Here is a 14,999-nt window from a genome sequence, read left to right on the forward strand (position 1 = left end):
AGGCTAAGAGACGCCAGCACGAGGAAGATTTTGATGAGGACATGGACACAGACATTCCTGAAAGCATGGGCTGTGGCAATTGGGACATCATGATGGCAGTGGGGCTGGTTGATACAGTGGAATGCTGGTTCTGGGCCCGGCAAACAAGCACAGAGTGGTGGGACCACATAGTGTTGCAGATATGGGATGATTCATAGTGGCTGCGATACTTTCGCATGCATAAGGCCACTTTCCTTGAACTTTGTGAGTTGCTTTCCCCCACCCTGAAGCGCAGGAATACCAAGATGAGAGCAGCCCTGACAGTTGAGAAGTGAGTGGTAATAGCCCTGTGGAAGCTTGCAACGACCGATTGCTACCGGTCAGTCGGGAATCAATTTGGAGTGGGCAAGTCTACTGTGGGGACTGCTGTGATCCAAGTAGCCAATGCAATCACTGACGTTGTGCTATCAAGGGTAGTGACTCTGGGAAATGTGCAGGTCATACTGGATGGCTTTGCTGCAATGAGGTTCCCTAACTGTGGTGGGGCGATAGGCAGAACATATATCCCTATCTTGGCACCAGACCACCTTGCCAACCAGTACGTAAACCACAAGGGGTACTTCTCAATGGTGCTGCAAGTACTGGTGGTTCACAAGGGACATTTCACTGACATCAATGTGGGATGACCGGGAAAGATGCATGACGCTCGCATCTTTAGGAACTCCGGGCTGTTCGAGCAGTTGCAAGAAGGGACTTATTTTCCAGACCAGAAAATTACTGTTGGGGATGTTGAAATGCCAATAGTTATCCTTGGGGACCCAGCCCACCCCTTGCTCCCATGGCTCATGAAGCCGTACACAGGCAGCCTGGACAGTATTCAGGAGCAGTTTAACTATAGGCTGAGCAAGTGCAGAATGGTGGTAGAATGTGCCTTTGGATGTTTAAAAGCTTGCTGGCGCTTTTTGCTGACTAGGTTAGACCTCAGTGCAACCAACATTCCCATTGTTATTGCTGCTTGCTGTGTGCTCCATAATATCTGTGAGAGTAAGGGGTAGATGTTTCTGGCAGAATGGGAGGTTGAGGCAAATTGCCTGGTGGCCAATTTTGAGCAGCCAGACACCAGGGCGATTAGAAGAGCACAGCTAGGCGTGCTGTGCATCAGAGAGGCTTTGAAAACCAGTTTCATGACTGGTCAGGGTATGGTGTGACATCTGCGTGTGTTTCTCCTTGCTGAAAACCCGCACCCTTTGTTGATTTTAATTCCCTGTAAGCCAACTACCCTCCCCACTTTGATCACAGCTGGCAAAGGAAATAAAGTAACTATTGTTTTGAAACCATGCATTGTTTATTTATTAATTAAAAACAAAAGTGAGATAACTGACAAGGTAGCCCGGGTGGGGTGAGGTGCAGGAGGAGGGAAGGACAAGGCCCCATTGCTTATTGTAGCCACACTACAAATCAAAACTGTTTGAATGACAACCTTCTGTTGCTTGGGCCATCCTCTGGAGTGGAGGGGCTGGATGCCCGGAGCCTCCGTCACCGTGTTCTTGGGTGTCTGGGTGAGGAGGATATGGAACTTGGGGAGGAGAGCTGGCAGTTATACCATGGATGCAGTGGGGGTCTGTGCTCTTGTTGGCTTTCCTGCAGCTCCAACAGATGCTTCATCATATCCGTTTGCTCCCGCATTAGCCTCAGCATCACCTCATGCCTCTGCTCTTCACACTCACTTAATGCTTTCCTGGCCTCTGCCACTGAATGCATCCACGCATTAAGCTGTGCCCTAACAATGCGGGAGGACTGCATCAGCTCGGAGAACATGTTGTCGCGAGTGCATTTTTTTCACCTTCTAATCTGCGATAACCTCAGGGATGGAAATGATAGGGGGAGCCAACAAATATTTGCACCTGGGGGGAGATAAAAAGAGAGAGTAAAATTAAAGATGATACATTTCTGAGAACAAAAGGGAGACTCTTTCACAGTGAATCAAGCAATTCACAGCAGTCAGCTCATGTGCTTTAGGTACAAGGTCGAATTTTGCCTTTTATATTGAGCACCTGCCAGTATGGTGACACATCACAAACAGCTGGGCAACAGAATTCGGTTTCCAGGCAGCCATGGTAAGCCTTTTGGTACGTGGGGTTGGCTTCTTACACCTTCATAACATGTGGGAATAGTTTCAAACTGCAGCGCCATCCTTTCCCATAGCAAGCAATGCCAGTTGGGTTTCACATTTAAAAGGAGGGGCTGCGGTTTTTGGATGGATGTGCAGCACACACCTCTCCCTACCGCATGGTTATTCTCTGGGATGATCCTTTCACCCTTCCCCCCACCGCGTGGCTATTCTCCAGGATTATCTCTTTTAGCCAAGCACAAACAACCCAGCATGAATGGGGTCCTTTTACTGTTCCCTTACAAAAATTCCCCTATTTCAACCAGGTGACCATGAATGATATCATTCTCCTGAGGCTAACACAGAAAGATAAAGACTGAATGTTGCGAGAATGCAACCAAAACCCAGGACCGTTTGCTGCCATGCTTTGTGCTGCAATGATTCCAGACTACTTGCTACTGGCTTGGCGTGGTAAAGTGTCCTATCATGGAGGACGAAATAAGGCAGCCCTCCCCAGAAACCTTCTGCAAAGGCTTTCAGAGTACCTCCAGGAGAGCTGCATGGAGATGTCCTTGGAGGATTCCTGCTCCATCCCCAGACACGTTAACAGACTTTTCCAGTAGTTGTACTGGCCGCGAATGCATCCCAATTCTTCAGGGCAAATGAAACATTAAACACTATTGCTTTTAAATCCTGTACTGTAGTTACAAATGTGCACTCACCAGAGCTGCCTTCTCTGGCTTCAGGGTCAGGGATCCCGCCTTGTGAGGGTATTGGCTCCAGGGTGATGAAAAGTTCCTGGCTGTCTGGGAGAATGGATTCACTGCTTGCCTGCTGCGCATTCCCCTCCTCTTCCTCATCCACAAAATCCTCCTCCCTGTTGCATCAGACTCCCCCCTTGAAGGTGTCCACGGACAGTGGTAGAGTAGTGGTAGGGTCTCCCCCTATAATGCCATGCCGCTGATCATAGAAGTGGCATGTATGGGGCTCTGACCCGGAGTGACCTTTTGCCTCCTTTGTCTTTTGGTAGGCTTGCCTGAGCTCCTTGACTTTCATGCGGCACTGCTGTGTGTCCCTGTTGTAGCCTTTGTCCATCATACCCTGTGCAATTTTGGCATATATATTAGCATTTCTTCTTTTTGATCAAAGTTCGGCCTGCACAGATTCTTCTCCCCATACAGCAATCAGATCCAATGTCTTCCTTTTGGTCCATGCTGGAGCTTGTTTGCAATTCTGGGGGACTGCATGGTCACCTGTGCTGCTGAGCTCGCCATGCTGACCAAACAGGAAATGAAATTCAAAATTTCCTGGAGCTTTTCCTGTGTACCTGGCTAGTGCATCGGAGTTCAAAGTGCTGTCCACAGCAGTAACACTGGAGCATTGTGGGATAGCTCCCGGAGGCCAATACCATCGAATTGCATCTGCACTACCCCAAATTCGACCCAGCAAGGTAGATTTTAGCGCTACTCCCCTCCCTGTGGAGGAGTACAGAAGTCGATTTTAAGAGCCCTTTAGGTCGATGGAACGGAGTTGGTTGGGTAGACACATTCATTTTAAAATCGACCTAACGTGGCTAAATTCCACCTAACCCCATAGTGTAGACCAGGGCTAAGGTTATTTGTAAAATTCACTCCGTCCTTGAAACTAACTAGCTAATGTAATGTTTTGTATTGAGGACTTCGTTGTAATCATTTTCCTTTTTAAAGAAAAATATTTAAAAGATTCGCAAAAAGAAAAGGAGTACTTGTGGCACCTTAGAGACTAATCAATTTATTTGAGCATAAGCTTTCGTGAGCTACAACTCACTTCATCGGATGCATACTGTCAAGGTTCCTCCCCCACTCTGAACTCTAGGGTACAGATGTGGGGACCTGCATGAAAAACCTCCTAAGCTTATCTTTACCAGCTTAGGTCAAACTTCCCCAAGGTACAAAATATTACCCCCGTTATCCTTGGACTGGCCGCTACCACCACCAAACTAATACTGGTTACTGGGGAAGAGCTGTTTGGACGCGTCCTTCCCCCCAAAATACTTCCCAAAACCTTGCACCCCACTTCCTGGACAAGGTTTGGTAAAAAGCCTCACCAATTTGCCTACGTGACTACAGACCCAGACCCTTGGATCTTAAGAACAATGAACAATCCTCCCAACACTTGCACCCCCCCTTTCCTGGGAAATGTTGGATAAAAAGCCTCACCAATTTGCATAGGTGACCACAGACCCAAACCCTTGGATCTGAGAACAATGAAAAAGCATTCAGTGTTTTACAAGAAGACTTTTAATAAAAAATAGAAGTAAATAGAAATAAAGAAATCCCCCCTGTAAAATCAGGATGGTAGATATCTTACAGGGTAATTAGATTCAAAAACATAGAGAACCCCTCTAGGCAAAACCTTAAGTTACAAAAAAGATACACAGACAGAAATAGTTATTCTATTCAGCACAATTCTTTTCTCAGCCATTTAAAGAAATCATAATCTAACACCTACCTAGCTAGATTACTTACTAAAAGTTCTAAGACTCCATTCCTGGTCTATCCCCGGCCAAAACGACTACAGACAGACACAGACCCTTTGTTTCTCTCCCTCCTCCCAGCTTTTGAAAGTATCTTGTCTCCTCATTGGTCATTTTGGTCAGGTGCCAGCGAGGTTACCTTTAGCTTCTTAACCCTTTACAGGTGAGAGGAGCTTTCCCCTGGCCAGGAGGGATTTCAAAGGGGTTTACCCTTCCCTTTATATTTATGACACATACTCACAGTGTATGTTGCTTAGCATGTTTGTAAATCTGGTTGGGCACCCAGAAAATAAGGAACAATAAGTGGCCACCTGTGAAAATTTTTACTTAAGTGATTAGCCCAACATGACATAGGGACTTTGGCCAAAACAGGGGCAGAATCCAGTTCTCCAGGGTGTCAGTGAACACCCATAACCATAAGACTATCTTTTCTCTTCCTGCCTCATTCATTATACACCTTCCAATTTATGTAAGCAATGAGATAGGGATCCTCCAGACAACAGCCTCATTCAGTATTCAACCCTGATTCATTCCTAGAGAACCATTCTTACTGTCTGAACTGCATGAGGCAGGGGTACTGGGAAGAAAAGTAGTATGAGATCATGTAATTAAAGATACAAGAGCATTGGCCTGCTAAACCCAGGGTTGTGAGTTCAATCCTTGAGGGGGCCATTTGGGATCTGGGCAAAAATTGGGGATTGGTCCTGCTTTGAGCAGGGGGTTGGACTAGATGACCTCCTGAGGTCCCTTCCAACCCTGGTATTCTATGATTCTATAAGGCTTTGGTTGTTAATTCCATTTTAAACCCTAATTTTTAATAATCTTGTTGCATATTTTAAAGAATGCTGTAATAACTCAGCACAATTATAACATTTGGAATCCAGTACCACAGTTCAAATAAAATCTCAAAGAAAGGACTAATCTATTACAACAAATGAAAAGTTTTCTATTGAAAAACATTACAATTTCTATTAAATATTGAAATACAATGTTATGATAAAGTATTATGTGTTTTATTATACCAAGGAAATAAAGGATTTCAAATTTAAGGCTGTTATTCTAGACTGACTTTGTCCTTAGTTTACCCCAATGTTTCATGGTATGAACAATACATAATCTTTCAGAATCTGCAACACCTTGGCATAATAAGAGTGAGTAATGGGACAACTCCAGCCAGAAGTTTCAGCGTTAACTTTCATTTTCCATGTTTTTATGGATTTAAACCAGACTGGTTATCTTTAACATTATTTAAACATTGTTGTTTGTGGCTGAGTTTATTATATTGTCATGTTCATACTGCTGTGCTGAACATATCATATATTAGGTTATAATCCAAGCTTTTCAAGGATTTATAGTGTTGCTATAAAATTTGCTCAAGGAATAAAGCTTTTAACCCAAGAGCAAATACTCTAATATATTTTACTACAAATTCTAAATGTAAGTGAATTGGACACTTCCTAGTTAGAGAAAAGCAAATGTGTATGTTCATTTTATTAAGATCCTTTAAACCTATATTTTCCTTTACTAAAATTCAGATTTTTATTTGTGTGCTGTCAATATATGAACCCTTGGGGAAAGAGGTTAGGGGGTGGGGGAAAGAAGAGGGAAGGGTGAAATATAAAAAACCCAAAAAACAACATCTTAAACTGTTACCACAGATATCCAATTTTTAAATGTTAACATTGTAAAAGCTCCATACCACTGCTTGACATGATACATTGTTTCTGTTCCGGAGGTGGATAAGCTGTCATGTCAACATTTATTAATGTCTTCATACTACAAATTGACATTAGGTATCATGGGAAAACTCCACTTATTAATGTCTCCATACTATGGATAGACAGGATACATCTTTATGACTCTAAAGGTACTTACAATTTCATGCCACAGTGTTTGAGGATGTGTCAAAATACACGAGCCTTTCAGAAAGAGAGCTGGGGTGGCTTTTTTTTGGTGGGGGGGTTGTCCGCAGAGCCAAGTTGGAGTCTTCTATACTTGGCTCTGGTTAGTAAACATTTATTTTTTCTCCTCTTTCCCTCTACCTCCAAAATGCCGGCTTGAGCTATAGCAGGCATGAGCTATAGCAGCTTCAGACTGTCTTCCGGCAGCCTTTGCACAGTTTCAGCTGAAGCAGCCTGTAAGCTGCAAACTGCTACAACCGTTAGAATTCCCCAAAGCATTAAAGAATATGAAGTTTATGTTCATATAAAATGTATGTTGGAGGAATAGGGAAGGAACGAGACAAGTCTTATGGCACTGTACTGCAAATGCCATCACATGCACTGCTTACTACCATGGGAAGTCCAAGCCAATGGACAATGGTTAATGACAAGTAATCACTATTCCTGTTTGTGTTTGCAGAATTGGGCCCTTTGCATGTATCCCTATTTTTTTCTGCAGTATCCTGTGCCATTGTGCTATCATGTAATTTGTTTCTTAATACGTTCATATTTATAAAGTGCTTTGAGATTTTGTATTGTATTCCAACTCTCATTCATCTATAAAAAGAACAATTGACAGGAGTTAGTTATGAATAAGAGTTATGTCAGTTCACATACTTAGAATTGATACACACTCAGGCCTGACATAGTCCTGTTTAACTGGTCCAAAAAGAGAAACGTGCATATTTTAAGGTGGATACATAGCCAAAGTTATGAGTATTTCAATCCATTAGACAATATGTACTTATTGTTTGTTTGTCTCTTGCAGTGGAGCATCCAGAAAGCAAGATAAGATGGGCAGATAATTGACCATCATAATTGCTTTATCTCTGAACTTGATGAGTTCTGAACTAGCTTTCTGCCACCGTATTCTTGAGTCTCCCTCACTCTTATTGTTGTAGGCTGATGAAAAGAGTATGACTTTTGATAGAAAGCCCATTTTATTTGTAGTTAGTCCAATAAAAGAGAGTGCCAATAACTTCTTGTCATTTCCCTGACCCCACTCCCTCCCTGGAGTTTGAAATGTGTTTTTCTAGGTGATAAAGACAGTTCTAATGCAAGCGCAACACAAAACTGCCTTGTACCATATTACAAGTATTTATTATTTGAGCTCTCTCTGATGATATCTCTGCTGTTCAAGGCACAAATAAACACAGTCCCTGCCCTAAGGAACTTAAAATCTAAAACCCGTACATCTTATAATACAGCTAAAACCTGGTTTCACTCCTTCAAAACTATGATAAAGCCAAACTAACAGCTGCTAAGCCATCTTGGGTGGTATTATACTCCCATTTTTTAAAATAAATTTATAGCATATTATATCGTAATGCAATGCTTCTCAAACTATGGAGTGCATCCCCTGAGAGGACAGTATGTATAAGGGGATGCACAGACTTTTCAGTCCACACTGCAGTAGTTATACTGATGTAACTCTCCACGTGGACTCATAGATTCCTAGAGTTTAAGGCCAGAGGGGAACAGCAGATCATCTAATCTGACCGCCTGTATATTACAAGTCCTTAAATATCACCCAGTTAACCCTAAGTGGAGCCTAATAACTTGTGTTTGACTATTATCTCACTTCCAGAGTGAATTAATTAAAAAAAAAAAAGAGAGAGCATCCACATGGAGGGTTACACCAGTAAAAAACAAAACAAAACACTGCAATATAAATTCATACCTTCCCTTATGCTGGTGTAACTTCCTGATAACTTCTTGTGTAGACAAGCCTTAAGCTGTGCAGGCCTTTAATAGCACACAGCAGGGATGACACAGGGTATTGTGATTGGTTTTATTTTCTAGAAGTGGGACTCAGCTTTCAAGAGCTGGAAAAAGCCTATTTAAGAAATTGCAGTTTTAACAGTATAAATACACTGCATTACATAAGTGCCATTGAATAAATGTATACCCATGAACATTTCAAGTTTGAAAGCAGAAATTTAAACACACTATAATTATAATCCTGCTTTGTTTGAAGTTCCCCTTCTAAACTTTTACTTTAAAACAAAATTTTGCTCCACTCTTTTCCCCCTCAAATTGCTTTCTCTTCTGATCTTGGGACACAGTTAAGAAAATGTCCTCTGCAGTGCAGTGCCTCTAGTCTGAGTACGAAAACCCTGGATATGCATGCAATTTTAAAGGATACATAATCAGCTGTGACAAATACTAATGTAATTATTGTGAGATTAAAATGACCCAATTCCCTTGATTTGAGTGCATTAAACTCTGTAAGGTTTTCTTCCATGTCAGATGTGATCATCTCCATTTTTAGATAATTTTCATCAGCCATCATACCTTCATGCCCATGTTCCATGTTACCATCTTTACTGAAAACTGAGGCAAAATATTTATTTGGTTTTGGGGCCACACCTAGATTATGTAATGTGGATGGGAAGGAGATTAAAGACACAGGACCAACATTATCCATCCTTATTGTCTTTTTATTTATATAACTAAGAAAACCTCTTATTTATTGTAACTTCCTTGGCAAGAGCTGATTCAGCTTTTTAGCAATTTTTTATTTTTTTTATAATTTTTTTTAGCAATTTTTAGCATTGCCTTTTAGCAATTCTCACTTTATTCCTACATTTTCTAACCTCCAAGATGTACTTTTCTTGCTGATCAATCCCTTTTTCCATTCCCTCTAGGCACTCTGTTTACTCCTAATAATCTTTTTGAAGTAGTTATTCATCCAGCTGGGTCTGGACCCTTTCCCTACAAGTTTTCTTCCCCTGGCTTGGGATGTAAATGTCAGACAGCTTTTGTATAGTTGGTTTAAAGAAATTCCAAACCTCCTCCACGTTTAAGTCCTTGAGGTGTTCAATCCAGTTGACGCCTTTAACTAATTCCCTTAATTTCCTAAAGTCTGCCCTTTTGAAATCAAATAGCACAGTTGACAACCCAGTTTTGATTATTCTTCCATTTCATTTAAACTGAATCAATTTGTGATTATTTAAGCCAAGATTATTTCCTACCACCAGCTCTTCTATGATGTCCTCACTGCTTACCAAAATCAAGTCTAAATTACATCTCCTCTTGTGGGTTCAGTGGTGATTTGATGAAGAAAACGGTCATCTATCCCATCCAAGAATAACTGGGCACTGCCAGTATGATCGCATTTATTCTCCAGTCTATATTCAGGAAGTTAGTCTTCCATTATGACATAATATCCGATAGTATTTATCTCTCTAATAATTTTAAAGAGATCTCTATCCATATCTGGGTCTGACCCTGGGAGTCAATTCCTAAACCTAACAAAACTTCTTTTATAATCCTTTCCCAAAATGATTTTGACTCTTTCTGTTTTGTCCATTCTGTCACATTTATTTCTTTACAGCTTACCACCTCATTAATGTATAATGCTACCCCACCACCTTTATTCCTATCTCTTCTAAACAGCATACACCCTTTAGTACCGGTATGCCAGTCATGAGTGCTTCTCCACCATGTTTCTGTAATATAATACCCAGTCTGACCTCCTGTGCCAGTAGTTCCAGTTCCCGTATTTTTTATTGCCTAGACTCCTTGCATTCATGTACACGCATTTCAGTTGTTTCCCTTGGACCTAAACCCAGTTTTGCAACCACATTAGGTATAGCCCTTTCACTAAGTGTAACAGCTGCCTGATTATTACTCTAATCAATATTTGTACTTATGTCACTGTGCTGTCCATACTTTTATCTTCTGGGGTTACATTATCTTTACCATATCTTCATTTAGCAGATTTTCCCCCTCCTGTGTATTAAAGCCAAGCATGGAGATCTCATGAGTCTCTCCCAACTTTTTCCCCTCACCAACTAGTTTAAAGACCAACTTATCAATGATCAACATGCCAAAGCCGTTTCACACCTATAGTGTCTGTCTACTTTGCAGTGGAATACATCTCTCATATCTGAGTTTGAAACGCTATTACTAAGGGCTAATTTACTGTTTCAAAATTGTAATTTTTGTCTCATCTTTGTTGGTTTTGTTCTAGATTTATGACTGATGCAGCTCGCCGTGAGCAGGAATCCTTGAAGAAAAAGATTCAGCCTAAACTCTCTTTGACTTTGTCAAGTTCAGTGTCCCGTGGGAATGTATCTACTCCACCCCGCCACAGCAGTGGAAGCCTTACTCCTCCAGTCACGCCCCCAATCACTCCCTCCTCCTCATTTCGTAGCAGTACACCAACAGGTAAGGAGCTACAACTTCACTTAGTCCTTTGCCTTTGCTGAGAGAGAGTCGCAATAGACTGTGGGCGTATCCATTGCTGCAGTATTATCAATTCCCAATCAGAAGTCAGGCACACAAAAATCATGAGATGGGCTTAAAAATTGTTAGTCTTAAAAACAAAATAACCCCCCCCCCACACACACACACACAGCTTTTGGGTTCTTTTTATTTGCCTCCTGTTTCTGAACTTTGGGAGTGTGCTTTGGTCACATGTTCAAGCTTTTTTGTCCGCAAGTACGAAGGCTAGCTTTTTTTTTTTTTTTTTTTTTTAAGGAAGCTGAGATTCTCATATGTGCAAAGGAAGTGTGGTTTATGGAAAACACCAAATGTGGTGAGACTCATGATACAACTGCAAGTGCTGGCAAACCCTGTAGGACTTGACTCTTGAGATCTAAAAGAAAGTGTAGTGTAATCTCATCTGTTGACTGTATTCATAGTGAACCTAATTCACGCAAGGTTATGCCAGCTTCTTCCAGAGTAACATAGAGCACCTCGTGGCAGAAAGCCCTTGCAGAAGGGGATGTGGCAACATAAAACACTTGCAATCCCCATCCAACCGCAGGGCTTGCAGCTAACCAGCAGAGCCTCTGAATGTGGACAGTCCTAACTGGAGAACAAACAGAATACTTAAAGATGGGCTTTATGGGATTATGTGGGCTAGTTCATAAGGGAGAAACAAACTGGAAGTCAAATCCAAGATGCCACTACTAAGAAGGAGCAGACTGACTGCTTGAGTCTAGGATTATACCCCAGTATGAAATATTTGTTCTGGATGGTTGAGGCATACAACTCAAAACTGACTATTGAGTACAGTCAATCTTACCTGCATATGTAGATACTTTATTTATAATGCACCCATCACCGAGGTATCTGGATGCTAACAAAATAAAAAGCAAAACTACGTTCTTGGGACAATTCCCCACTTCTGTCTCTTTATAGTCCCAGGGGTTGTGTGGAGTTTTGTTTTTTTTTTTTCTTTGGGTAAAATGTATCCTGAGATATGTGCATCCAGTGGGTCACAGATGCAAGGATTTCTTGCACCTGGAGCAGTAAGTCTGTCCCACTTACTTTTGAACTTGGAGGGGATAAAATTAAGCAGTAAAACAAAGAAAAAAAACAAGCATGATACTGGAGATGAATTTTCTTATAGATTTTTCTGCCTCCTTTTTGCTGAGCTTCACTTCAAAAGCAAAACCCAAATAGCCATCCCAGCAATAAAATTCATTGTAGTGAATTCTTTCCAGTGCCAGTTTTATTCTGCATTGATTTAAAGTTATAAACAGCTAGACATGCTTGGGCAGATCCTCACCATCAGCGAGACTGGGGCTAGACTGATTTACACCAGCTAGGAATCTGGCCCACTGTTTCTGGATATTCTTCAGAATAAGTGTACTTCAGTATCTTATTCTGTGCACCTTGCCCTACAGTCTGAATACAGGAAGATATAATGGAAACTGTTGGAATCTGTCACCAATAGTGTAACAGAAAAGGAATATATTTTATCCCATTTTACAAAGTATAGACCCAACACAGTCATTTTACTGAAAAAACATCATGAACACCCTCAGCTTGATATATTGCTATGTAATGTGTTTTCCATAAGTTATTTAATGTTTTGGTATTAATGATTACATGGAAAAATGTGCATGACCTCTATGTCTGGAGAGCTGTGAAATGAATGGACTAGTAAATGTCCCCATATATGCAAAATATGACATGTACAGTGTAGCTAAAATGTTCTTTGTTACATAAGAATATTCACATTTCAGAAAGGAGTTTATTAATAATTATTTTGTAAATAGTGTTTGGAAGAAATTGAATCATTTTCTTTGCTGCAGAGGTTGAGGAATCATTCTAACCTACTGCTTTTTTTAGCGATCCCCACTAAAAAGACGAAGTTATGATGTAGTCAGGATGTGTAATTTTGTGTGTCTGTCAAGAACACTGGTTAGCTATCTGCTGTTTCAACCATATTCCATAATATGTTAAAAATTAATAAGGAAGCTGGTTTCTGTCTACCAAAGTACTTTGCTGTTTTGATTGTATATATTTTTCAAACATTTAGATTATTTAGAATGTTGTTTTACCTGTATTAGAAGGATCAGCTTGTTTCGGCTAACGAGCTCGTTTCTGGGAGTCCTGTTTGCCGGGTTATAAATAATACCAGGTTCCACATTCAGACAACATTCCAAGGTCAGAATTTGTAATAGCTTAGTAGCAAAATTCATATATAAAACAGATATTCTTTCTTAAAGAATTTGACATTCTTAACTCTCAACTAAGTTACATTTCAGCAGCCTCCCCTCGGAATTTCCAATTCTATCATCTTTAAAACTTTTCTGGACCTGAAATAAATCTTTGAGATGTTTCGATTGCTATGAAACTATTGCTCTAAGCCACAGGTTTTTGTTATAAAATTAAATATATTTTGGGGGAACTGGGGAAAATGCAAATGCAGCCCAACTTAAAAGTTACTCAGGAGAGATAGTTAATGCCAGTCTTCAGGGAGGTTCAGTGGCCTTCTCCTGCTTCCTTCTGGATTAGGGAGATAATGGATGGCTGCTGATCCAATCTTCTCCCTTCAGTGCCTCCCTTTACCTCCATTTTCAGGGTCTTCTGACTGGGCAAGGAACCCACTAGGCCTTGCTCCTCCACTGGGGAGGGCAGCAGGAAGGAAAGAGTTCATTTTCCTATTGCAGCCAGCTCTGCAGGAAGACATGGCCAAGCAGAACCCATAATGCCTAGAAGAGTAGTTAGGCAACCTACCCGTGTTCCTTAGCAATTATGTTGTAGTGACCACTGCAAGTGTAATCTTTGATGCTTCCGTAGCTCCATTGCTATTGCTTAAGGTGTGGGTTTTAACATCCCATAGCATCACTGTGTAGCAGATTTGGGGAGAAATGAAGAACAATTTCCATTATTTATTGATTTAGATTTACAGAACAACCCGGTGCCCACGATGCACTTCGGGGCCCTCATATAATGTAACCTTTACAGTAAATACTGTAATACAAATTTGTTCCAGCAGCAAAAATAACATAACTAAAACCCCTTCTGCTTCACACACAAAAATGTAATTCCTCTTACTCATAACCTGCCCAGATGTGTGGAACTGAACATGAGTGTTGCAGCATGCCCAGTAGATTAAGTAATCTGGGGTCTGGCAGACCGTGGTGGGTAGCAAAGTCCAGGATCAAAGACCCACTCACATAGATATCTATCTTTAACGCAAGCTGTTAATATTTTTGTATAGTTTTTGATATATGTCTGTGTTGGTGAAGGATGAAGTTTCCACCCTTAATTTCTTTGCCTTCAGGTTAAATCAAATCATTGATGTCCCTTTGAAAATTATAGTAAGTCTTCATAATAATCTTTTTCAAATTTTCAGTGATAGTAATAGACTGAAAACTCATTTTTAAAATGAAAGAACATGGTCCCCCCTCCCCCCCCCTTTTTTTTTTTTAAATAGCAAAAATAGTTAATTTCTTCTATGGAAAATAAGTCTCAGGTGTTTCTTTAGTTGTTATTGTAGTTGGTTTTTTTTTTTAAATAAAATAAAACTACTTTGGGATTGTAGGGATGCCAAAAAACTATCTGAAGCCACTGCCTTCTATGTATTGGGTGGTTTGTTTGTGTGTTTGTTTTTGTCACCCTCTCCTCCTAAAGATTTCCACAATGAATTTAAAAGAAATTATTCTAGGCCTTAGCCTGGAATAATAAATTTCAATCTGGAGTGAATTTTTGACCTAGTTATAAAACCTGAAGCGGGGTTTAATGTTACCAACTGGCTTTTAAATGGCTCAGGTTGTTGTTTGCAGTGTTGTTTTAGCTGTGTTGGTCCCAAGATATTAGAGAGACAAGATGGGGGAGGTAATATCTTTTATTGGACCAATTTCTATTGGTTAAAGAGACAAGCTTTCGAGCCCTGAAGACGAACGCTGTGTAGCTTGCAAACTTGTCTCTTTCACCAATACCACTTGGTCCAATAAAAGATATTATCTCACCCAACATCTCTCTCTAAATGACTCACTTGTAATTCTCTTTATTTTTTTAGTTTGCGGGTTGTGGGGGTAGGGAGGGAAGGTCAGGAATGTTTGAAATATTTGAAAAATTTGAAAAATGAGCATTTCACTCAACTTCCTATGCAAAACTGGCTCTGGTTTCTTTTCTCATTTTTAATGTGTAATCCATTAACATTAAAACAATTTTATAATTTTAAGAGGTTTCTAATCATACTCGCTGC

The 14,999-nt window shown here is 40.6% G+C and overlaps 1 protein-coding gene across 2 annotated transcripts in view; it reads left to right on the forward strand.

Annotated features, from left to right (window-relative positions):
* Positions 1 to 14,999, forward strand: part of JAZF1 (JAZF zinc finger 1) — a 283,110-nt gene that overhangs the window by 230,205 nt on the left and 37,906 nt on the right. For both annotated transcript variants that reach the window (XM_084619316.1, XM_084619317.1), the window contains exon 3: positions 10,521 to 10,717. In XM_084619316.1, the coding sequence (XP_084475442.1) occupies positions 10,521 to 10,717 (197 nt within the window). The remainder of the gene's footprint in view (positions 1 to 10,520; positions 10,718 to 14,999) is intronic.

Source organism: Lepidochelys olivacea, assembly GCF_965140295.1.
Source record: "Lepidochelys olivacea isolate rLepOli2 genome assembly, chromosome: 2".
In the NCBI taxonomy this organism is placed as follows: domain Eukaryota; kingdom Metazoa; phylum Chordata; order Testudines; family Cheloniidae; genus Lepidochelys; species Lepidochelys olivacea.